Source organism: Trachurus japonicus, chromosome 21, assembly GCF_045865225.1.
Source record: "Trachurus japonicus isolate A0001 chromosome 21, Traja_1.0".
NCBI classification, from domain to species: Eukaryota; Metazoa; Chordata; class Actinopteri; order Carangiformes; family Carangidae; genus Trachurus; species Trachurus japonicus.
Genome location: NC_140927.1, coordinates 23,276,898 through 23,301,229, shown reverse-complemented (window position 1 = coordinate 23,301,229; position 24,332 = coordinate 23,276,898). Strand labels below are relative to the sequence as shown.

Sequence of the window (24,332 nt, the reverse complement as noted above, 5' to 3'; positions counted from 1 at the left end):
TGTGCCACACGGTGCAGGTGAAGGAGGAGGAGACGGTGGACGGCATCAAGAGAGGCATCCACCAGGGAAAGCCCACCTCCTTCTACATTTCCTCCTCGCCGGATGAGGTGGCTCTGGTGGAGGGAATGAAAAGGTAAACGCACAAATTCACAAAGTTCTCAAAGTAGATGCAAATGAGCTATAAGCTAACTCAATGTAATTACATTTAATTATGCACTGTCCCAGAGCAGTGTTGCTTTAGGTTGTGTTGCATTTTAGCAGATTGCAAATGCAAAAAAAAAAGTCCCGTCTCTCTTTATCTTTTTGAGAGTGTTTGCGTTCACAAGATAAACAGTGAAAGGAGTGTAGATCGATGTGAGTGCAACATACTGCCAGGCATGCCAAGCAGCCATTTTCACTTCTTTATTTTTTTGTTTTTTGTTTGTTAGGGGGCTTTTGACTTCGGTTCAGTCTTAGAACCGATTTTATTTTGCTCACAGCATCATTTTGATGTTGTATTTATTTATTTAATTTTGGTTGTAAATATGTGTCATCCTTGGTCTTTGGAAATATCTTTTGAGTAATGATGATAAGGTGTCTATATTTTGACAAGGCAAGGCAAGTTTATTTGTATAGCACATTTCCGCAACAAGACAACTCAAGGTGCTTTACATATTAGCAAAATGAGAACATTAAAAGCAAACATTATTTAAAAACAGATAAGAGAAAGAATTAAAACAGGTATAAAAAGAAGTAAAACAGAAAGGGAGACATAACTAATAACTAAAACATAGTAAAAAAAGATATAAAATAACAGAATAATGTTAATAAAAACTTAATTACACATTTAAAATAGAGCAATTATATCAGGCATGAAAATTATACTGTTTTCCCATATGTTTTTCCACTTTAAGATAATCATTTGTCTGCATTGTACCAAAATAAGGGGTGGATGGCCCTACACTAAAGCCACCTATAATAAAACACCTCTTTTAAACACTGGTTAGGCTAAATTATAGCACTAAAGGACATCCTTTCAGTTTGAATTCAGTGTAATGGAGTGAAGATCCTACGCAAACAAAATTATCCTTGAAGTTTGGCCTAGTTCGTCTTCTGTAGTGTTTAGACTGTCATTAGGTCGGTGTCAATAACACAGTCCCTTCATTGATTTCAGTGAGACCACTGTGTTGCTGGCAAAAAGGACAATCAAAAAAAAAGTTGGTCTTGTTTCAACTTCTGCTGCAACACAGCCTGGTAATAAAAGGTTTCAGTCAATTAAGAAAGAGCACCTCCGGTAAACTACTTCCCTTTACCTCAATGCCTGAGAAGGAGGAAGACTTGATTACTGCAGGAAAAAGGAAAACACACATTACTGTTTTGAGTCTGAACATAGCTCTTAGAAAGATGTGCAGCTCGCTCTCTGATATCACTTTCACAGATGTAAAGCGACGCAGGCGGCGTACGTGCAAACTGTGCTCCTGTTACACCGAATGCGTCACAACACCTGCAGCCTTTCCAAGTGTGATGGATATGAGTACTACTGCATATGTATATGGATACCTCACTGTCACACTGATATGAATCATTTTTTTCTGTCCCTCTTGTTTCCAGGCTGGGTTACACCTATCTGAGGCTGAAAGACAACTACATGGAGATCCTCAACAAAGACGACGAGATTGAAAGGTTGGTCCGCTAAGTGTCTGTTGTGGTTACACCACAGGAGATAAAGCAGGAGTAAGTCGGTTGATGGGAGCTGCGGTCATACATCATCTGCCTGGAGGGAAAAGGCCTTCGGATTGTGTTTCATGTTGGACAGAGATTGCAAAAAAAAAAAAAAAAAAACACAACCACAAAAGACTGAGGCAGAGGGATGTTTTTAGAAAACTGCTCAATCAGATCAAAAATGCTCCGACTGATGTGGAAGAATGAAAGACAGCAAGATTCAATTAGAGGGCGTTTTTTCTGTGGAAAGTGTCTAATGTTGTGATCCGTAGGAAGCGTTCATGTAACCGTCCTCTCCCTCCATCACTCTCTGCAGTGGCCTGTCAATAGTGAGCTATTTTAAGGAAGCAGGGGAGCTGGAGAGGGGAGGGGGTTGTATCCAGTGATGTGAACACTCAGGATGCGATAGGAAGGCAAAGGGTTCTCACACTTTCTGTTTTTAACCCTTTAGAGGGAATATGAACCTGCACAAAACGACCACATCAGTCTACAGTGTACTTGACTAAAGTATCGCACCTCAATCTGAGATTTTCAGCCTTTACTTCAGGGAGTTATTTCCTCTGAGTTACATAAAAGGCCATCAAACATAATTCATCTGCAGACAGATAGTGAATGTGGCATTTGAAGCCAGAAAGTCGGATCAAAACCTCCCTATAAACAATACCTGGTTGTCTTTGTCACATCAACACACAAGGGTCCATTCAAAACCAGTATGCACGTGATATTTTACTTAATTTGCAAGACTTAAGATAGAGAATGAGCATAAAGACAACCCTCTGCTTTCTCCTTTCCAGGTTTCTGCTGCTCCATGTGCTGAACTTCGACTCTGTCAGGAGGAGAATGAGTGTCATAGTTAAGTCAAGCTCAGGTAAGATGTTCACTGTGACACAGCAGTGAGGCAGAGATCAGAGCTACGTTAAAACATTTTATGAATCCACATTCAGACATGAGCACGGTTTTGCAGTTTGTTAATTTTGTTGTTGTTGTTGTTGCACCATCAGGAGAATACCTGCTCTTCTGTAAGGGTGCAGACTCATCCATTTTCCCACGGGTGGTGTCTGGGAAGGTGGAGCAGGTGAAAGCGCGGGTGGAGCAGAATGCTGTAGTAAGTGTGCAAAGTTTAACCAGTGTCAAAACATAATACATCATATCAGTCCAGCTGTAGCATAAACACGGCATTATAATGCATCCTTATGAGCTTCTGCCTCATATGAAAATCATTTTTCATAAATATAGGTTCATAAAAATGGCTCAGGGACTCATAACACTGCGTAGAATTAAATTCAGCAAAACATTAAACACTTTAGGAGCTCAATTTAAATGCACATTTCATTTTTTAAAATCATAGTAAAAGGCATCTATCAGCAGTTTGAAGAAAATCAATATCAGTATATTAGCAATGAGCTGATTGATTGACTTTGGTAGCTGATTGCTAAAACCAAAGAGAGTTATGACAGTCTGCAGTTCCCACTCTGGTTTACGACGTTGTTTTAGCAGCTTTTGGTTTACAGCCCACATTTTTACTGTCTTGGTTTAGTCTTACTGCTCTGATTGACCTCAACGTCCGATCTGAAACTCAACTGTATTCTCCCTGCTGAGCAGCAAATAGCAGACGGAGCTAGCGACTAACATGCCGAAACATTTAGTGGTTAATGAACCAGATGTTTCCCTCAGGAGTTTTGAAAACCAAAGCAAAGCTTATTGGAGATTGAACATTGAACTAACATTCATTAGGTGAGCGCAACAACAAACAAACACTAATGCTGCTGTTACAACTTCATAATACATCCAATGTTGTGTTTACAGCTTGTTGCACAGATCTAAAAGAACCATAATATTAAAGTGCTGGCACTGTGTATTTTCTTTTCCAAAGCCCATATTAATCTAACAATAACACACTCAGGGGAAGAGGTCACATGACTTTCATGATAACATGGCTCTCTTTAATCTCTCTCCACACTGTGACACCAGGAGGGGCTGCGGACTCTGTGCGTGGCCTATCGGAGGCTGTCGGAGTCAGAGTACCAGGAGGCATGTCATCACCTGAACGACGCCAAGATGGCCCTGCAGGACAGGGAGCAGCGGCTGGCACAGGCCTATGACATCATCGAGAGAGACTTTGTGCTTTTGGGTGCAACAGCAGTGGAGGACAGGTTGGTCACCATGGAGAGAGAGAGAGAAAGAAAAGAGGGGGAGAGAGGAAGGGAAGGATTTAAAAGCGGGGAGACAGAAGGGAAGATTAATGAGTCATGAAGTCATCTTCAAAGTATTGTCGTGACGCACGAGGCCAAAAAAGACTCAGCCTCGGCTCAGACGGGTGACTTAGTGTTCATGCTAAAACTGCTCCTTTTCTTCACGACGCTGTGATGCAAAATGTGTTTGTCCTCTGACAGAGCAGACCTCAGTATTGACCCCAGCTGACTGACAGTTTGAGTTCCTAATAGATAAACTGGTGATGAGCAGAGACAGGGGTGGTCACGCGTCGATAAGTTGTCACCAGTTGGTAATTGATTGAAGTTCTGATGGATGTTTTAACCTACCCGACTGGAGGCTGAAACTCTCATTGACTTATTGACGCGCAGGCTCCAGGAAAAAGCTGCAGACACCATCGAGTCGCTGCACAAGGCCGGGATGAAAGTTTGGGTCCTGACGGGAGACAAGATGGAGACGGCGGCGGCTACCTGCTACGCCAGTAAGCTGTTCCGTCGCAGCACGCAGATCCTGGAGCTGACCAAGAAACGCACGGAAGAGCAGAGTCTGCACGACGTTCTGTTCGAACTGAACCGGACCGTTCTCAGACAGCGCTCCATTTCTGGGTATGAGATGCTGCATGAGTGTATCACACAATATCACACATTCACAGCAGACTCGTATACAAATGGTTGTTTTTAAAAAAAATACTTTATTGCAAAGCTTCTTGCCTTCACAAACTTAATCAGTCATATACACGAGTCAAACTGAGGCATTTCCCAAATAAAGATCTCAAAGAAAGTAAATTAACAAAAAAATATATATATATAATTAAATAAAATGAAATAAACTAATTATAAATAATATCTAATTTAAATAACTAAATAATATCTATGGGTAGATGTAAAAGGGGTGGTGCATGTACAGTATGCATGTTCATGTATCTGTGTGTATGTGTGCTTGTGAGTGTTAGTGTTGGGAGGAGGACCACTTAGTTCACCTCCTTATTTTGATTAAATATTTCCATTGTTTTGATCAGCCTTTCTTTACAGTATAGCTTATTCCAAATATGTGTTTGTTCCCTATTTATAAATCTCTAAACTTTGTTCTGTTGTTAATTCCAATACTCTTAATTTAGGTGCATTTGGTTGTTTCACATGCTTCATGACAATTACTCTCAGTATATTATTGCTTTTATCTTTCCTTTTGGATGGTTGTTATGCACATAAATCTTCCTTTTCAAGACTTCTGTGATCTTTTCTTCCAGGTTGTCAGTGGACTGCCTGGACTTTGGGCTGATCATCGATGGGGCCACTCTGTCTGCGGTATTAAAGTCTCACCAGGAGGGTGCAGGCGGCCACGGCAACTACAGAGAGATCTTTCTGGAGATCTGTCGTAACTGTAGCGCCGTGCTCTGCTGTCGCATGGCTCCACTGCAGAAGGCACAGGTGACAGAACTGCACTTCCCTTTTTTTTTTCTTTTTTTTTCAACCAGTGGGCTCCAGGCACCCTCCCAAGTGACAAACAGTTGTACTGATTGAAATGGGATTTTTTTGTTTTCTGTAGATCGTCAAGCTAATTAAAGCGTCCAAGGAGCACCCCATAACCCTCGCCATCGGTGATGGAGCCAACGATGTCAGCATGATCTTGGAAGCACATGTGGGCATTGGTGAGCTGATTTCACTCCTCTAATTAGTGGAACATTTGCTAAATCATCCATTAAAATATGAAAGACGTTTCTGGTCGAGACTGAGACGATTTACAAAGCTTCAGTAGAAGAAATCTGATGAGGCTGTATGAGCCAAATGGCTTTTTTTACTCAGAGTAAACAAACACAAGAATATCTGAAATTGTTTATTCAGTAGATTACATTTACATTTATATTAAGATATTTCCAATAATAAACATAGTAGTGCTATTTAATGGAAAACTTCACTTTAAATTAAATGTATAAATCATCAATAAGCTTTAAACAACTTACCTTTAAAAAAAGCTCAAATATACCTTACAATTTAAGCCAATAAAAAAGCAATGACTCACTTTTGGCTTTGTTGCATTTCCGATCAGATTGTATCCAACGACTTCTCTTCTTCCCTCAGGCATCATGGGTAAAGAGGGCCGACAGGCGGCGAGGAACAGCGACTACGCCATCCCGAAGTTCAAACACCTGAAAAAGATGCTGCTCGTCCACGGCCACTACTACTACATCCGAATTGCTGAGCTTGTTCAGTACTTCTTCTACAAGGTACTAGACAAATGCTTTGTGTACTCCAGTGGCTCACACGTTTTAATCACTTTATCGTAATTCCCAGTGAAACACCGAGTTACAAAGAAGCAGATTTTTCAGCGACTCTGACAGATTACTGGATTCATGAATCCCTGGTGCAACATCCTCTCCTGGATTCATGGCCGCGATGATCAGTGTGGGCGGCTTCCACAGAAAGCAGTGCCCTGCCAACTGATTCATTTTTTCCTTTTGGCAGGCCAGCTCTGTGCGGCCCACTCAGTGAGCTTATAGCGCAATCTCTGCTTAAACAGAAATGTGTAGATAGTTGCATTTTTAGATTCTTCAAATCTCTCCCCGTGTACTTGTCACAAGCTTATCACTTTTTCTACTTGTTCTTTTTCCAACTCTTAAATCTTTCCAGAATGTATGCTTCATCTTCCCCCAGTTCCTGTATCAGTTCTTCTGCGGTTTCTCCCAACAGGTAAGGAGTTTATACTGCGTTTGGTTTACAGTACACAGACACACGGTGTAGTATGTATGTAATGTATCCTGACTGCTTATCCACATAATGTCCTCATAGTAAACTAGCTTAGATTTTGTTTACTTTACGGCTGCATTTATCCATATTTTCTTTCATATTTTCTCATGAAAGGATCAAATGATTATGTTTAATGTAAAAGGTGTTGACACAAGAAATGACCATGTCCTTGTTCTTAAGTTCTCCTCGACTCTACAGAGCATTTTAATGTCTAAAAGCTCTGATACATCTTCTTGACATTCATGCAGAACACCAGCTGAAAGACATAACAATGAGACTGTGGAAACCAATATAGACCTAAAAGAAGAATTCTTTTTGAACACGTATTTACAGTGGTGTTTTCTTAAAGGGATAGTTCAACATTTTGGCAAATTGGCCCATTGCCATAATAATCCCTATAGTTTTAGCAGTAGGTTTGTTACCTTTAATTGTCAGTGCAAGCTATTATTAGAACGGCGGAGCAGAGTCGCGAGCTGCTCAGAGCTACGCTACGGAGGCTGATGGGATTTCTTGGTTTCCCTCATCAAACTCATCAAATACACAATCCAACAACTCCAAAATGTTACGAGACGGAGTTGTTTTAGAGGTAAATACAGAGACCGCTCGCTGAAAAACTGCCCCCGACGGGAACACGCATCTGCAGTTTTGCATGAATTTACCTCGAAAACAACTCTGTCTCGCAACGTTCTGTTATTATCTCATATCGTGGTGAATGTGCAGGTCACAACTTGTCCACCAGAGCGTTTTGGAGTTGTTGGATTGTGTATTTGATGAGTTTGATGAGGGAAACCAAGAAATCCCATTAGCCTCCGTAGCGTAGCTCTGAGCAGCTTGTGGCTCTGCTCCGCCGTTCTAAAAATAGCTTGCACCGACAATTAAAGGTAAGGAACCAACTCCTAAAACTATAGGGATTATGGCAATGGGCCAATTTGCCAAAATGTTGAACTATCCCTTTAATATTTCTGCATGTATGTTAGATATATAAATATGATACTTGTTGAAAGGGTTTCATATGTCAGATGTGTTTTTCCGCCTGTTGTTGCCCCCAGGTGACCAAGAAATCAAACAATGCAACTCTGTTTTTTTAAGATGCCCTCCGAGCTCTATATGTCTGATGCCGTATGTATTTGTCCCTCTGCAGCCTCTGTACGACACGGCCTACTTGACGTTGTACAACATCAGCTTCACCTCACTCCCAATCCTCCTCTACAGCCTGGTCGAGAAGCACGTCACCATGGAGACACTGAAACGGGATCCTTCCTTGTACAGGTGAGAGTGACAAAAAAAACAAACACCTTACATCCCCGAATATTGAGCTTCTAAAATTGAAAAAATAAAAAATCTCTTTCAGGGACATAGCGAAGAACTCCCTCCTCCGCTGGCCTGTCTTCCTGTACTGGACGTGCCTGGGTGTGTTTGACGCTGTTATCTTCTTCTTCGGTGCCTACTTCCTGTTTGACAACACCACCTTCACCAGCAACGGCCAGGTGAGCCTCTTCGGTGGAACGAGTAGTAGTTGTAGTAGTAATTAAGATAAAACAGTGTTGTGTGGGGTTCAAGGTGTCCGGTAGGGAAATTAAAGGAGGATAATGGATATAAAGGAAAGTGCTGTCTTTTACAAACACTCATTCATCTCCATTGGATTCTCATGAAATAGGAAGTTAAGGGTTACGGGATGACTTGGTGGTCGTGTTACCTGTTACCTGTAACAGTAAGGTTTCTGTCCTGGGGGCTCCCTTATACTGTAGGTCAGCAACATTGGATCTCCATTCATATCGACAACGCAATAGCATCTTTCTCTGTATTGTTAATTTGTATCATGTCGACTGTTTTCAATTGCCTTTGGTCCTGTTTTTTAAGTTGAAACATCCTGAAATTCATTTTACCCTTTGTCCTGATTCTTTTCTCTTTTTCTTCCCCCTCCTTCTCTCTGCTTCCTCTCTCTTTATTTTGCTCCTCTTCTTCTTCTTCTTTTACTTCTCCTTCCTCCTCTTCTTCTTCTTCTTCGTCTTCTTCTTCCTCCTCAGCTTATGACCACCAACACACAGATGGTAAGCCTGTCTCCCTCTCTGTCAGCTCTCTCTGTCTTTCACGCTCTTTTAGTTCCTGTCGTACCGTTTAAGCTTTCAGTTTGACCGTTTCATCCGGTTCCATCCTTCCTCACTTCACATCATCCATGCACTTTCATTTGAATGTGTAGTTTTCTTGTGCTCCATTATTCCCCCTAATCTCTGTAAAGCCCTGAATCCTGCACAGTACCTGATCTTAACAACTCCACCACTGACATAGTAGAAACCTTAGATGTCCCTCCCCCTCCTCCCTCCCACCCACCCCCACATTATCCTTGTGTTTATCTGTGGCAGTAAATAAACTAATGCTAGTATGTGCTATAGATTAAAATCCAACATCTGTTTGTTTTTCTGTCTAGTGTGTGTGTGTGTGTGTGTGTGTGTGTGTGTGTGTGTGTGGTTGCTGTGTTTGAGGTTGGTTAGTTTTTAATTTGACTGCTCCAGCATACATGGGGCGGCTGGATTGTTCTCACCCTGTGTGCTCTATGACAAACAAAAAGAAAACATGGTTAAAAAAAAAAAGGAAAAGGAAGTAATGAATGAAGGAATTCTAGTAACAGTAACTGGTACCAACAACCAGCTGTGCCTATTACGTAAAAAAAAACCCTCCTCCCCAGTTTCTTTGTCTTGATCTTTCTCTCCCTCCTCACCCTCCTTCATTATCTCCTCCCAACTCTCATTCCATCTGTCCACCGTTGTCTGATGTCTGCTTAAACCTCCCTAGGATTTCATCAGGTAGAAAAATGTGGATGCTGAAAGGTCAAAGTGAAAATATTCTTGACTTATTGGGCCTTACATGCCTCAAAAGAAAGTCGCAGGGAGTAGGCTACTCTTTTCCTGACAGATTACCTCTCGCTGCAGCAGAATTGACGTGAAGGTGTCTGTCTGTCTGTCTGTGCTCGCAGATGCACTGTAAAAAAAAACCAAAACCAAAAAAAAAACCTGTAGGATGTTCACTAATCCACGAGGAGGGTTGTGCGATTTGATGTAGCCACTAACCTCCTCCTTCCTCTCTCCCACCCGCAGATGTTTGGGAACTGGACATTTGGGACTCTGGTCTTCACTGTGCTGGTCTTCACCGTTACGCTCAAGGTGCGTGTGCAAGTTTTTGTGGTATCAAATCGGGGTGGGGGGGAAAAAAAAAAAGACAAACACTCATGTCTATTGTATTGCATAATACCTTAATAATAATCCCTCCATTTGAAAAGGCTTCATTACCGCTGCACGTGTGCCTGACTGTATGCGTGGACTAGCTCGGGGCGCTCATGTTAACTATTATGTTACATAAATGATCGACTGCGCTGGCTGCCCAGTTTGTACAACAGTAAAGCCTAAAGGCAAAGTCAATGCCTTTATTGACTGGATGGATGTTTACTATGTATATATTCTTGTTATTTTCAGCTTGCCTTGGACACACACCACTGGACCTGGATCAATCACTTTGTCATCTGGGGATCGCTACTTTTCTATGTTATTTTCTCTCTTCTCTGGGGAGGCATCATTTGGTATAACATCCTTCTTTTTTTTAGTATCTGTAACCTTTATCTTGATTAGTACATTTCTGAAAAACAAAACCATAAAAAAACAATCCGCTTCTGTCTTTATTTCTGTTTCTGTTGCTGCACAGGCCCTTCCTGAACTACCAGAGGATGTACTACGTGTTCATGCAGATGCTGTCGAGTGGTCCCGCCTGGCTCAGCATCATCCTACTTATTACAGTCAGCTTGTTGCCAGATGTCATCAAGAAGGTCCTCTGCAGGGCCATGTGTCCCACGGCCACCGAACGTGCACAGGTAAGTCGTTGCACCAACTCCACACTGAAACTGAAGATTTATTATTATTGTTTCCAAATGACGTGTGTCTAATTTTCTCAATAGTTTGCTTTGCTGAAGCCATTAACCTACAACTAATAACTGCCTTTTCAAGTTTTTAAAAGATAAAAGTATTTGTTTTTTTTGTTTTTTTTGCATTTCAGTTCACAAACTGAAATACTTAAATCCTGAACTCTTGTTCACACTCAATATTTTGATAGTAATGAACCATAAGATTAAGCTTCAAAGCTGTTCCACTCTATTAATCACTGAGGAAGACCATTAAGATCTGTAAAAGCTTTGAGCATCAGCGTGATTTAGTGTGACCTCGTATTCCCTGTGGCTTCGCCTCACCTTCCTGTGAAGCAAGCGTCACCATGAATGGAAAAATGAATGAAGGGTCTGACAGATTTCTTCTTCCTGTGCTTTTTCTTCTCTTTTCTCCCTTGTTACTGCACCCTAATGGACCACCCTAATCAAAATTCACACCACCCTCCATTGTTTCTCCCTTTTCCACTCAATCACCTTTTTAATGCCTTATCCTCACCACTGCCATCCTCCTTTTTCTTCTTTCGTCCTCCCTCCTCATTACTCTCCCCTGTCTCTTCTCCCCTCTTTGTTTTCCTTCCCCACCGCTCCTGTGTGGTTGTGACTCTGCCCTCCGCACTCACTCGCACTTTCGTGGTAACTGCAGTCCACTCGCCCGTGCCTTACTGTGGAGCCGTCCACCATCTTCATGCTTTCTCAGTCCTCCAGCAGAATGAGTTTCTGATTGGCCCAGAGAGACAAGAGAGGAGCAGGAAGAGGAGGTGACTCTTCTCTTTTAAGCCCTCATCTCTGTATGCATGGTGGCATGTTTGCACTGATCACTGTCTCCACACCTCGCCTAATGTGAAACTAACCAACCAGGGCGCTGTTGACGATGCACGATGTCTGGTGTGTGATCGGATTACATTCATGGTATCCTATGAAAACATCCTTTCATTGTGGTTTTGCCCCTTTTTATATCTAATGTTATGTAACCGTGTTTTTGTGTCTTTCATGTTGTCTTGTTTTTGTTTTGTTATTGTTTTTGTTTTTTTCAGATAGGCTAGTACGTTATGCTTGGTAGGATGATGTTGTGCTAGGATTTGCTGGTTGACATTTCCTTGAAGATATACTTTTAGATGAAACAATAAATCCGTTTATTATCTACAAAAGTATTTGTTATAGTAGTCGCAGCCCCAATTAATTTGCATTACTAAACCATTTCAGACTAGATATTAACTATCTAACCTGATTAGCAAAACTAATCTTTCCTGTGAGAAAGCTTTGCAATCCCAAATCAAGGATTAGCATAAGCTACATGCTAAAGGTCGACGGTGCTGTTCACACTTGCAGTATTTCTGAAATGTGTCTCGGGTCATCAGATCACAATTAAACAGAGTTAAATACACATGAGCTTCATCAGTGTGGACAGACTGGCATCTAACATGAAGCCAGATGAGGACCTGAGTCGGCCATTAACTTGTAACTGAATCTAAACGCAAGCAGAAGGATATAAGTAGACATGAGTATCTCTGAGTATAAGTAGAGCCCATTATCACCTCCTTTCCTTTAACGTCATCCACAGAGGAAGGTAAGGGCAGCGGGGGCCCTGGAGGGCTGTGTGGCTGCTGGTCCTGCTGCTGGGGGAGGGGGAGGCACGGAGCAGGACCCGCTCCGCCCTGATAGGACCGGTGAGGGAGACAGTGGAGACAAAGCTGCTGCTGCTGCTACTAGGACCTATGACTCCATGATGTCACACAGCCACAGCACCCTGCTCGGCAAACCCTAGAGTCCCCCCGCCCCACCTCCTGTAGGTGGGCTATGGTCACCATGGTAACAGCGCACAGAGGGTATTTTGCCAGTGGGGAGTCGGGTTGTTAATGCTGGCTGCTACCAGGATGCTTCCTGCTGCTGTGCATTGTGTGGGGGGCATGCTGTCGTGCTATGGCGAGGGCCGGGGGATGGGTGGGGGCTTTGGCCTGCATAAGTATGTCTGCACACAAAAAAAAACTTTATTCCTGTCAAACCTACTTTCAGGAATCACAATATCCAATTAACTCCGCAGTGCTGGTTTCAAAGCGTGCTGTGCTTCTCACCGCATGTCAGTTGGGAATTAACTTGATCTGAGTAGCAGAGAAATTAGAAATTTTATCCTCTCTTTATTACAGTAGACTCGGCCACTTAAAAGCCGTTACAACTGGTGACGTGGGCGACAACAAGATGTAGACTTGTGACTCCTGGACAAGAGCTTAGAAAACATGTCAAAGAAAAGTTGAGGGTCTAACAGTGAAGGTTCTGGATCAAAGGAGGTTAATTGTGTAATATTTATTTCTTTTTTATTCATTTATTTGATTAGGACGATGCACATTAATCAATATATCAATGAGAAGCATCAATATAAATATGCTGGAGTTAGCACAGTTGTCCTAAGGCAGGTGTCATAAAAAAACATGCAAATATTACATCATGATAATTACTGTAGATAAAACATGTAGAAATCTTACAAAAAATAATAATATAAGTTGCGCTTCACATCAAAGTCAAAAGTCCAAGGAGAAAATACTAAGAGGTTACCCATGAGAGCAGGTCTGGGTTGTTTTCAACCACTGCTTAAGGGTCTGAAATGACCATATGATATGACCGTCAAGCTGTAGAGACGTAATGTAGATTTAGTTTGTTACCAAGGTCATGTTTTATCAGGCCGTGCCACTTGTTGGCCACCTAATCCAACAATGAGGTCATGGACAAAACTGATCTGGAAAAATATTTACCCAGGTTGCTCAGGCAGCTCAGCAAACTTAATACTCAGAAAAAGGTCATTTTGTACTAGCAGCACTCATGACATCTGGTGTTGGGAGGTGAAATTGCAAGTGTGAAATCTGTCTTATTGTCTTCAGCATGCTCAATCTAACATGACTACTAATCATGATGGGAATTTTTTTCAGAGGGTGTCTTATTATTCATTAAAAAAAAAGGTGTCTAGTTTTTTTTTGTTCATCTTGTTTAGTGAACTTGGGCCATGGCATGGGGTCATTAATCATTAAAACTAAACATCTAGATATCTAAAACAAACCTTTACCTTCTGATCATAGCCCTGCTGTTTGATCTTTTGCATCAAGCCGTCTCATATTCCTCATTTTGGAAGTTCTTTGCCTGTTTCTGTCGTCGTCATTTCGTCTTCTCTCGTTTTGACTTGTCTCGTGATGGTGCGTCCTCCCTCCCTCTCTCTCTCTGCAGGATCACGAGAGGCTCTCGCAGGGTGGCGTGGCCGAGTTGACTCCACTGTCGTCTCGTCGATCCTACAAAGGCACGAGCTCGGACTCCTCTCACCTCCACCTTGGCGCCGCTGAGACGCTGTCGCTCCGCAGGTCTGATCCCCTGCCCCAGAAACTACTGGCCCACTTGGCAGAAGGGGGAGGGGCAGACTTGTGCTCCCTCAGCCCCCTAACGCTCCGTCTCTCAGGGGCAGGATTCGCCTACTACGCTCCAGGGCCGGAGACCTCCGTGTGAACACAAAATGCAAAACACTGAAACTATCTGTATGTGATTCTTGTCGGCTAAAAAAAAACAACAACACACACAGCATGTACTACATCCCAAGATATGAGACCAAGATCTGCACCTCAAGGATCAAGGGATTTATAGAACGAAATACAAAACATGTTCACAAAGCATGGGCGCTCCATGCCGAGTTCACCATGTGCATTTTCTGGAATACACCTGAGTGGACAACCCTTTAGATCTTATTACCCTGACTCCTCATACTCATTCTTTTGGTGACATTTTCTTTTTTTATTTCAGTGTTGTCCCTGTCTTGGTCTCATCAAAGTTCCTGCTCAAACTCTTACTTGAATAAGTCTAAGAACAAAAGGGGAACCATATGTGAAGGTGCATTATTTCTTGCACTAATGGAACTGTTGAGTTTCAACTTGTCAACCGTCGGGCATTTTTGTATTACTCGTCCTCATTTTTAGTCTTGCATTCTTGCCTGTTCCTTCACTTTTGTGTCCTTTTTTTTTTTGCTTCTTTTGTAAATGTTTGTTGAAAACATTTATGTACAGTACGTGGTCTGGCCAAGTTAAGGGGCAAGTCATCTAGCTCAGCCCTTTAGGTATGCGTGTGCATGTGCGTGAGTGTATGCATGAATTTGCCTGTTATTGTATGTTTTTACATGACACACCTTTGCCTTACAGGTAACCACACAGCAGCAGGCTAGGAGCCAAAGGAGAAATGTGTAAAAACTTAAAAAACAAAAAAGGAGAAAAAAATAGCAGAAGTGGTGTTTTACTAAGCCTTACACACACACACACACACATCAGCTGGAGGAGAGAAATGGGGAAAATCTGAAGAGGGATGTGCAGTATTCTACCACCCTGCCTTAATTCATAGATTCATAGATACCCATTTTCAGTGGATTATATTTCTAGGTCAGTTTAAACACGTTTATGAGTGTACACGGAGGTTCAAAGGGCATATATGTCTGGTACAGTGTGCCTATTATTCCTCTTCCAGCTTTCTTTTACCCTCATGATAGTGTCACGCTTTGTTTCCCTTCTTATCTGCCTGTGTTTCATGCCGTATCTCGCTGCTGCACGCCGATCTGCTCTCCTCTCAGTCGTCCCTTATCCTCCTTCTTCGTCCCAGACATCATTCATCACCAACTATATCATGACACCTTTTCTTTTCCCCCTGAACAATGAGCACACTGTACCCACTCCCGCCTCCATGTGGCCATGTAGGGTAACAGCAACAGTCTTGATTCATGATGTCCCGAATGACTCGCTTATTCCTCACTGTTGCATTGTGCTTGTGCGTTTGCTGCCATGCTCTGTGTGTGTTATGCAGAAGTTAATGTAAGAATGCCAATGTCATGTATAGTTACATTATAAGGGGTTTGCCCTTGTGTTGCATTAATCCATGAGTTTTTCTGTGTTGTTCTAAAATTATTGATGGCAGTCACTGTTTATGTATGGATGTAACTTAAATACTTTTGATATGTATATTGTAGTGAGACGGGGTGTTAAATATATATATATAAATATATATATATAGTCTGTTGAAAGTAGGAGGGAGACTTGAATCGGCGATGTCACAATCAAATCAGTGAGAATGTTGAACTGATTTGTCCATCATGTCCTCCAGCTGAAGATTGTAGCTCATTATGGATGAACCTCTTTTCTGCATTTCTAACATCTGAAGTCCTCTTTGTCCAAAGCATATCTGTTGCGTTACATAGCGAGTGACTGACTCTGGAAGTCTTGAATGTCAGATTCTCAAGCATTTTTGTATGTTTATACAGTTTATTTTCGTACACATCACCATCTGCCAGCATGTATAGATTTAAAAAACAAAACAAAACAGAGATTCTGTGTTTTTTACTGGGGCACAGATGATTTATCAGTTTGGTTGGAGGTCTGGATTTGTCTAACTCAGAGCCCACAAAACCTCCACAAGTGTTTTGGACCTGTTGGGGTTCAACATCCTGACACTGGTCAAAGAAGGGCCAATGTGCTTGTGTTACAGTGTCCCACCTCGCTGTACTTTAATGATGTGATGGGGAGTTCTTTGTAGTCATTCTTCAGACTGTTTTTTTTTAAGTAAGTCCTTCACATGTCAGTTTTTCACTACTTTTTGTCATTTCTGTGTTGTTCTTCATGAGAATTTCTTTTGCTACTTTTGTATCCCAGAGAGAAGAATATATTTTAACTCTGTTAAAATGTGTGTTTAAGTTTGTAACCAAAATAAGAGCAACATATACATTATATGATTCATTAGAGATTTACCAATAGGTCTACACACACTGCACTTTGTTCTACAAGAGATCAGTTTTCCCCTAAAAACAAGGTCTATTGTCTGTCGACTGGGGTTTGTAAGCGTTCACTCTTCCTCACAAGTTATTTTTCTACAAAGATTGTAGTGGATGAGAAAAAAAAAAGTGACCGAATAACTTGACAAGGAATGAACTATCTGTAGGTGTCGGCCTCTGTCTCCAAATGGGTTTATCACACCAGCCTTCTACTGCTGATCAGAATGTCAAACTGCTTTTCTAAGTCCATCAGCACAACAGCAGGTGCTCATCCTGTCACTCCTGAGCTTGGCAAAGGTCTGAAATGTCGACTTCTGTGCTCTGAGTAGCACGCCTCATATCATACTTTCAGTATAGCACTGTTTGTATTACTAAACAGGTTTTGAGAAATAACCTTTATTTTGATGGGAGGGGTGGGGTGGGTGGTGGAGGGGGGGGTGAAGAGTAAAAGTTCACTTGTTGACTTTTTGCCAGCCTGTCTGTAGCAAACGAGGGCAAAGCACTGTACTGTCATTCTGCTTGTAATAAAGAAAGAGTGAAAACACTTGGCCTTTGAATGTGTTTAAGCCTATTCACAATGTCACAGGAGCAGCTTTATTCTGTCATTTATGCATTTGTTCTACCATTATCTATGTAACCTTTCATTTCAGACCCTGTCATGCCCCGCATGTCCAGTGGGTGGTGTCCACATGCCAGGTAACACACCTGACCCTCATTGACCTTAATCAGCTACACACCTGCTCACAAAGGCCAGTTTTACTTTTAGGTTCCATGCTAATCGTGTTTCAACTTCCACCTAACAGGTAGTAAGACTTTTTTTTCCCCCCTCATAATGTTATTTACACCAAGAAGGTAGGCTATAACAAAAAATATCAGTCGAAATATTTTTTTGATAAACAACAAAACTACATTATAAACTTTGAAGTAAAACTTTAGTTGAGTTGTTCAGAAATGTTAGCTAGTGATGATTAGCATAAATCATGAGGGATATGATCCATGGATAATTGGATATTAATTAAAGGCCTATTTCTTATAATAGAGCCTGATATCACATTCGAACCGGAAGTGACAAAGTGGGCGGGGCTTCATACTTTGCATCCTGAGCATAGACTGTAAAAAAAAAGATCCTGAGGGTCAGTGGGCCGTCTCCGATTGTTGTTGGCCCAGAGCCATAGAGATGGAAGTGTATATCAATCGCTCTGGTTTGGCCTTTCGCCCTACATGAGTTGACTATGATCGTATCAAATGATGATGATGATATCTGATAGGCCAACATCCACTGGTCGAACCTTTAAAACTCGCGATTAGCGGAAGTCGTAACAGAATTGCGTTCGAACCGGAAGCGGGTTAAGTGGGCGCGTTTTTTTTAAGGTGGAGAAGGAACTCGAGCATAGGTCGAGGCGATGTGACTCAGGTGAACGAGGAAAGTGCAAAAAACGTAACCATCAAAATTGCAATATCTTGTTAGCCTAGGCCTAACAAAATATATGAGCAACCATTTAAATTACAAAGAAATAGGCTACTGTTTGCTCCAACAACATGGCGAGCCTACTCCAAGAAAAAATAAATATTCAAGTGGTAAGAAACAGTGATTAATTGCAAAACAAACAAACAACACCTTCGTACAAACAATTTCAGACTGGACCCCTAAAGGGTAGGCTACCAGAGGCAGTGATTGCCCAAAATAGCATGACGTGAAGGCTAATCCGGTCCTAAGTGAAAACGGCGATAGAAAGATACCTGGCCTGTGATTGGATGTATGGCGAACCCGTGGAAACCATTGCCAAGGTATGTGGTTGTCAGGCTTCTGAGTGTAAATAAAACATGGGGTCCTCCTTGCCCCCCACGCCTGAAACAGTGACATGACTGTGTGATACTGAAGAACCAGTTACGTTACACCTTTGTGATTGAGAAAAACAATACAAATATAGGCTACATCAAAAATGAACAAGATTGTAGTTTTTCTTATGCCTCAGTTTTCTTTTGCACTGAAACCTTTTACAGTAGGCTATCAATATTTGCACCAGAGCTAACATAACTTTTTTCAGTATTATTTCAGTGCCATTATTTCTCTGTCAAGTTAACTGGGGTTTCAGGTTTTGTTTTCAGTGTCAAAATGTCACCGTTCTAGCCCCGAAATCCTTTCACTTTAGGGACAAAAGTCTGTTCCAGGGTTCTTCCTGGGAGCAGTAGACTATTTGCAGTTGGAGCTGTGTGTGGCCTCCTCAGTGACATTTCCCATATAACCTGAACCAGAGTTAATTGTGGTAGGCTAAATTATATTCATTTAAAGTTAAAATGATAAACATTCTGAACAGCTACAATTAATACAAAACCAGGGTTGCCAACTTTTGGTCCTGGGCTGGAGTGAGATTCTGTTGGCGGGGGGGGGGGGGAGGGGGGGGGGTGGTCTAGAATAATAATAGTTATGTTTATTTTAGTTTTTCTCTCTGTCTCTCTCTCTCTCTCTCTCTCTCTCTCTCACTCACACACTCACACACACACACACACACACACACACACACACACACACACACACACACACACACATTATACCTGCAAACTGAGTAGGCTAGAGGTGTAATAGGTGACACAATACGTATATCCCTCTAGGGGGGTCTGGGGGCACCCCCCCAGAAAAAATTGTGATTTTAACATGTATTTGAAGCATTCTGGTGTACTCTGAGAAAAAAATAAAGGGAAAACACAACATTTGCTTCAGATAACAGGGAAAAAAGCAGATCTGTGGTTCCTATCATTGTATGGCTGGAGTGTATGAAACTGGTCTAGTGGGGAGCTCTGGCTTTTGGCCTGGACCAGCCTATACCTATTAATATATGAAAGGACAGAACAGACATGTCCTGTGATTTTCAGTCTTCTACTACAGCCTGATGATACAAGTCAGGTCCTGAAATGTGTGTTTCTCTTCTGTAATAAACATTCTACATTCTAGTTTGCAGGTATGGCACACGTGCATGCATGCGCAGTTGCGCACACACGTACACACAGACGTACACACACACACACACACACACACACACACACACACACACACACACCTGTTGCTGCGCTGTCTCTCTCTCCTCTGCTCTAGCTGCCTGGCTGTACTTTTGTGCTACCCAGTCTGCATCTTGATTTTATAGTTTTCAACGGACTGGCCCAACAGCCCGACCGCAGGCGTCAGTTCGAGCCGCATTCAGTCCGAAAACATAACTCAGTCAGGTCAGGTTGTGTCTCGGGCTTCGCTCTCTCCCTCTTTTTTTTGGCCATCGGATTCGGACCAAGTCGGGTCCAGGCTTCAGCACCGTGCCGCTGTTGGTGGACAACTCCCCGTCCTACTGTGCTGTGATCACAGGCTTGAGCAGCCGTCCAATCGACACGCGGATAAGCATCGCGCACACCAATCAGAGAGCCTATTGATGAGTGCCAAGCTTGCTTTAATTTTTTTTTTTTTTTTTGCCAAATCGCTTGATTTTGGCGTGAGAATTGTTTGAGTGGCGTGAGGGCGTGAGACAGGACCTAAAAGCGTGTGACACACGCCAGATGCGTGAGAGTTGGCAACCCTGACAAAACATATATGTCTCAAATTTGGATTTGTTGTTCACAAATAACTCCAGTGTTTCCAGTTGTAAATCTATCTGTGGATATTCTCATTCATCCAGGTCATCATTATCTCTGGGCAACAATTGAATCGAAGGCAACTGAACTTGTATTTGTCTAGGAAGTTGTATTTTGCCTGGACAAATACAAGTCCAGTTGCCTTCGATTGCCCCGAGGTTCCAGTTGTAAGCTAACCATTGTAAACCTGTAAAAATCTGTAATCTGTAAATTCAAGTCTCTGCATGTGTAAATATTCCCCTTGTGTCTAAGAGGAATTTATTCAAAATGAAACATCAGTGTACTGAACACACACCAAAAGCTGTGTAAAACTGCACTCATAAAGTTACGAGGGTTAAACTGCATCAGTGTTTGTCCAGACATCCAAATGGTGACAAACAGAAGCTGACACAGGAGGATCTGTGAACATAAAACGTAATAGACAAGTGGCAAAGTGTGTGAATGTCATCGCCTCACCCTGATTGTTGTCATAACCACGTGTTGTCACATGGTGGCAGTGCAGTATAATCAACGGTGCATGACCCCCAGCAGTACCGTGTGTATGTCATGATGCTTCATGATGCAGCCGTCATACCTTTCCTCCACACTGGGTGTCACTGTTGTATCAGTTGTCTGTGTTAAACTGCAACGCTGACCTTCACTTCCCCTCCCCCCCTCTGTCTGCCAGGTCTGCACAGGTTTGCACCATCATGTGTGCTGAAGCTGAAGCTTGCATATGTGAGTGAGGCTGCCTCCCGCTCCACCTCTTCCCCATCTCCATCGCCGGCATCCTGTGGTCTGCGGAGGACTCGTCACTGCAGCTGAGCTGTCACAGCCCTCGCAGCCTCAGCACCATTCCCACATCCGTGTCTGCAGCATCCTCTCCATCCTTGAAAGCATCCATCTCTCACACGCATTCCCAACACTGCCCAGCTGCACACACACCCCCTTTCTCTGAAATCTCCTCTCCTCCGGCGTTTGTGTGTCAAACAAGACTGCAGCCAGTCACATCCTCGGGTTGTTTACCCTGCTGCATCCCCCTCTTCCCATCTACTCGGCCGGGCTTCTCACCGCGACAGTCCCCCCTCTCCCGTCCTCTTCACCATCATCTGCTCTCCGACGCACCGTTCAGAGAAAAGCAGGCAAGCTGTCTCTTCTTCCCGTGAAAGTGTCTTTTGGCTGGGCAGCTGGTCTTCCGCTGTCCCTCTGGAGGATGATCCTGTGGATGAAGACAGAGGAGATGGCCCTGGGGGAGTTGTTGGAGAGACTGAGGACCGTCAGCAAAAGCATAGGTGGGTGACAAAAACACACCCAATGCAAACTACAGTCGTGTTCCTGTGTTATGCGCGTTTAGGTCACAGGTTTGATCGATTTAGATCGAAGGATTGGATCAACATGTCAATAAGATTTGACTCTGATTCTGCTGGAAACCACATTAGGTTGAATGTGCTGCTGTTTCTGCCTCAGGCTCGGCAGGTGTTTGGTCAGCAGAGCAGCGGGCTGTGTTTCTGTGATGAACCCTGCTTGTGGTTGCAATGGGGGAATGTGATATTGACCCATATTTGATCCCATAACACAGTTTGTGTGAAACATGAGTTGAAATTACTACACATTATGTAACAGATAAGTGGTCCGGTTGTCACAAATCCTTTGTGGTTACAATTGAAGACAGTTCATGTTAAATATAATCTGACATGTAATCTATACATGGATGTCAGTAAAAGCAGCCGAGCGGTTGATTTGTGTTGTGATACGGTACCTCACTGGCCTCGTGTCTTCAGCACTCCACCCTAATCAGTTACCGTATTAGGCGTATATTTGCTCTGAATAGGTGATGAAGGCAGATATTGGAGACACAGTGACCTATATATTATCTATACACTACTGTAACTGTAGGCAGATGACTTAACAAAGACTTGTGTATGTGTTCATAGCCTATGGGGGGAAAAAATCAAAGCTGCGGTATTGAAAACATTTTTCGTTTCTGTTTCAATTCTGGCCGCAGTGCAGAGTCTTTATTTAGCCAGTGAAAATAGCTATATCCTAACCCTTTTCAGAGGTTGATAATAAAACCCTATTTTTTCCACAGACTGTTCTTATGTTGCTCCTGGTGCATCACTCCTGATTAAAGGACAGATTTTTCTCCTTTGTCTAAAGCCACTAATATGATTTCTGATGTTTGCTTCTCTTCTCTTTTGATCCATTTAGACATATCCCTTAATCCACTCATTGTCAGCACACAGCTACTCTCACAAGCCTGAAATGCTTGTGTATATACAGCTACAGAGGGTACAGTGAAGACAAATTATATTTAGTAGATATACTGCAGACTGTGTCCTTTTTTTTTTGCTTTTGCTTTTGCATGATTTTGGGTTTCTTGGGCGGTAGCTCTCGCTGCAATCATTTATAGAGCACAGTGGGCTCCTGTTCAATTCTCTCCTTCATACCACCAGAGATGGTGAAAGTATGGCAGTGAGTGGGTGGACTTGAGGAAGGAGGGGGGTGGGGGGGATGTGGCCATGACCAAGCTAGAAGAATGAAAATGCTCAAACTACAGACATTACCGTGGCATCACTCCACCACAAACACGCTAAAAGCAAAAAATGAAATGCAAATGATGAAAAGCAGTTGTCGTGACTGGCTTCTTGCAGACAGTACTAATGCACTAAACATTTGCAGCCATGAAGTCGTTGGTGGTATTTCTGTTTATAAGGAAATGTGACAGGAATTTGCTGTGGCAGGAGGATGAGAACTGTAATCGGCTCAGAGAGGAGAGTGTAACGCTGATCGCAGAAGACAGCAGAGAGGAAGAGAGTGAGCAAAAGAGAGATTCAGGGAAACAAAGTCAACTGAGGATGAAAAGGGTTTAGCATTGTCTAATCTGGGGAACTGCTCATTGCCCCTGAACTGGAAAAGGAGTGGATGTAGGCTACTGTATGGTTAAAATGCAGAAAACAGAACCCCAGTGTTTGCCCTTCTACCCAGACAGGACAGGGACGATCTATGCCATCATGAAACTGTGCAATATCCTCAGACTGATACAGATCAGAGAGATATAAGCTCCACATTATGGCTATTTCCTTTAAATAAGAATTACAATTGTGTCAAGATTAATCACCCATCCTGAGCTTAGACACAACAATGATTTATTTGATGGATAATTGTGTTTCTTCATTTCATATAACTATGAATGAATAGGGGCGGCGTTTAGCTCACTGGGTAGAGCTGCCGCCCCATGTTGAGGCTCAGTCCTCGGTGCAGGCGGCCCCGGTTCGAATCCTGCGTGTCATTCCCCCACTCTCTGCCTCCCCATTTCCTGTCCCTCTCTCGACTGCACTATCAATTAAAGGCAATAAAAGCCCAAAAATATATACGTAAAAAAAAAAACTATGAATGAATAAACATTTCTGACTGTCGCACAGAAACAATACCAACTGTCAAAATATTTACCATGTTCAGCTTTCTAGTGAAACATTTTGCAGATCAACGTGAAGTACATGTGAAAGCTAATTTAATTTGACCATAGGTTGCATTTTGACCTGATGATGCTGCTAAATGAGATAATGGATCAACACGTTGATCAATGCAACCCCGAGTGGACCTTGAATGTATTTACTAAATGTCATGGCAATCCATCCAGACTGACACACCTCAGAGTCACTTAGGTCGCGTGTCTAAAAAAAAAAACATGATGCATATTTAATCCCTTTGATGGGTAATTTATTTTTAATAGAGAATAATTACTTGAATAAAAAACAACAACATAATAATTAGTCATGAAAGTAATTGTTACTTGCAGCTCTAATCACAGTCAGCTTCTCCTCGACTCTCTAACTGGGTATTTGACCTACTTCCAGTTGATTTAAAGGGACACATCCAGTTCAGTGCGTCACAGGTCTCAGCTTTTCCAGCAGGAATGTGTTCATCTGCTGCCAGCAGTGCTTTGGGGTTTATTTCATTTATTGTGTGGTTAGTTACAGTGACAAATTTGAGGATGGAGGTGTTTTCTGAGCTGATATGACTAGTATGTTTCACACCGTGTGTTTGTGTGTTGTGAGAGAGAGGGAGAGAGAGACTTGTGAAGTTGGTGAGAGAGGAGCTGACGTTTTTGAAAGTGTCTGAGCAGCCACATGTTCTCACAAGTGTATTATTGATCAAATAATCCTCTGTTGCATTGGGGGGCTTGAAAGATCAAAAAAGGAAGGTCGGTTGTGAGACTTTTAACACAATGCAAGTGTCAGGTTCCTTTTCATCTCGGGGTCAAGGGTTCATTCAGCCGCTCTATAGGTGAGCTGTGCTGCTCATCCCTAAAGAGAGAGCAGGTGCACAGCCAGATGGGTCCAGCAGGTCACCGTTAGTCTCCTAC

At 42.5% G+C, this 24,332-nt stretch overlaps 2 protein-coding genes across 13 annotated transcripts in view; both read left to right on the top strand.

The window, feature by feature from the left end:
- The window catches only part of LOC146965274 (phospholipid-transporting ATPase IH-like), a 38,387-nt gene extending 21,474 nt beyond the window's left edge, over window positions 1-16,913 (top strand). For 2 of the 6 annotated variants that reach the window (XM_085764403.1, XM_085764404.1), the window contains exons 15-31: window positions 1-133; window positions 1,591-1,662; window positions 2,496-2,569; window positions 2,703-2,806; window positions 3,673-3,854; window positions 4,284-4,517; window positions 5,159-5,339; window positions 5,458-5,560; window positions 5,991-6,136; window positions 6,540-6,599; window positions 7,798-7,925; window positions 8,008-8,143; window positions 8,684-8,707; window positions 9,752-9,817; window positions 10,127-10,230; window positions 10,353-10,518; window positions 13,801-16,913. In XM_085764403.1, coding sequence (XP_085620529.1) covers window positions 1-133; window positions 1,591-1,662; window positions 2,496-2,569; window positions 2,703-2,806; window positions 3,673-3,854; window positions 4,284-4,517; window positions 5,159-5,339; window positions 5,458-5,560; window positions 5,991-6,136; window positions 6,540-6,599; window positions 7,798-7,925; window positions 8,008-8,143; window positions 8,684-8,707; window positions 9,752-9,817; window positions 10,127-10,230; window positions 10,353-10,518; window positions 13,801-14,073 — 2,186 coding nt within the window. In that variant the 3' untranslated portion in view covers window positions 14,074-16,913. Of the gene's footprint in view, window positions 134-1,590; window positions 1,663-2,495; window positions 2,570-2,702; window positions 2,807-3,672; window positions 3,855-4,283; window positions 4,518-5,158; window positions 5,340-5,457; window positions 5,561-5,990; window positions 6,137-6,539; window positions 6,600-7,797; window positions 7,926-8,007; window positions 8,144-8,683; window positions 8,708-9,751; window positions 9,818-10,126; window positions 10,231-10,352; window positions 10,519-11,230; window positions 11,346-12,148; window positions 12,397-13,800 lie in introns of all 6 variants that reach the window. The other 4 variants (XM_085764406.1, XM_085764407.1, XM_085764408.1 and 1 more) reach the window with 4 other exon arrangements.
- Window positions 16,914-20,654: 3,741 nt separating this feature from the next.
- mcf2lb (mcf.2 cell line derived transforming sequence-like b) overlaps window positions 20,655-24,332 on the top strand; it is a 38,777-nt gene continuing 35,099 nt past the window's right edge. For all 7 annotated transcript variants that reach the window (XM_085766272.1, XM_085766275.1, XM_085766273.1 and 4 more), the window contains exon 1: window positions 20,655-21,258. In XM_085766272.1, the coding sequence (XP_085622398.1) occupies window positions 21,180-21,258 (79 nt within the window). In that variant the 5' untranslated portion in view covers window positions 20,655-21,179. The remainder of the gene's footprint in view (window positions 21,259-24,332) is intronic.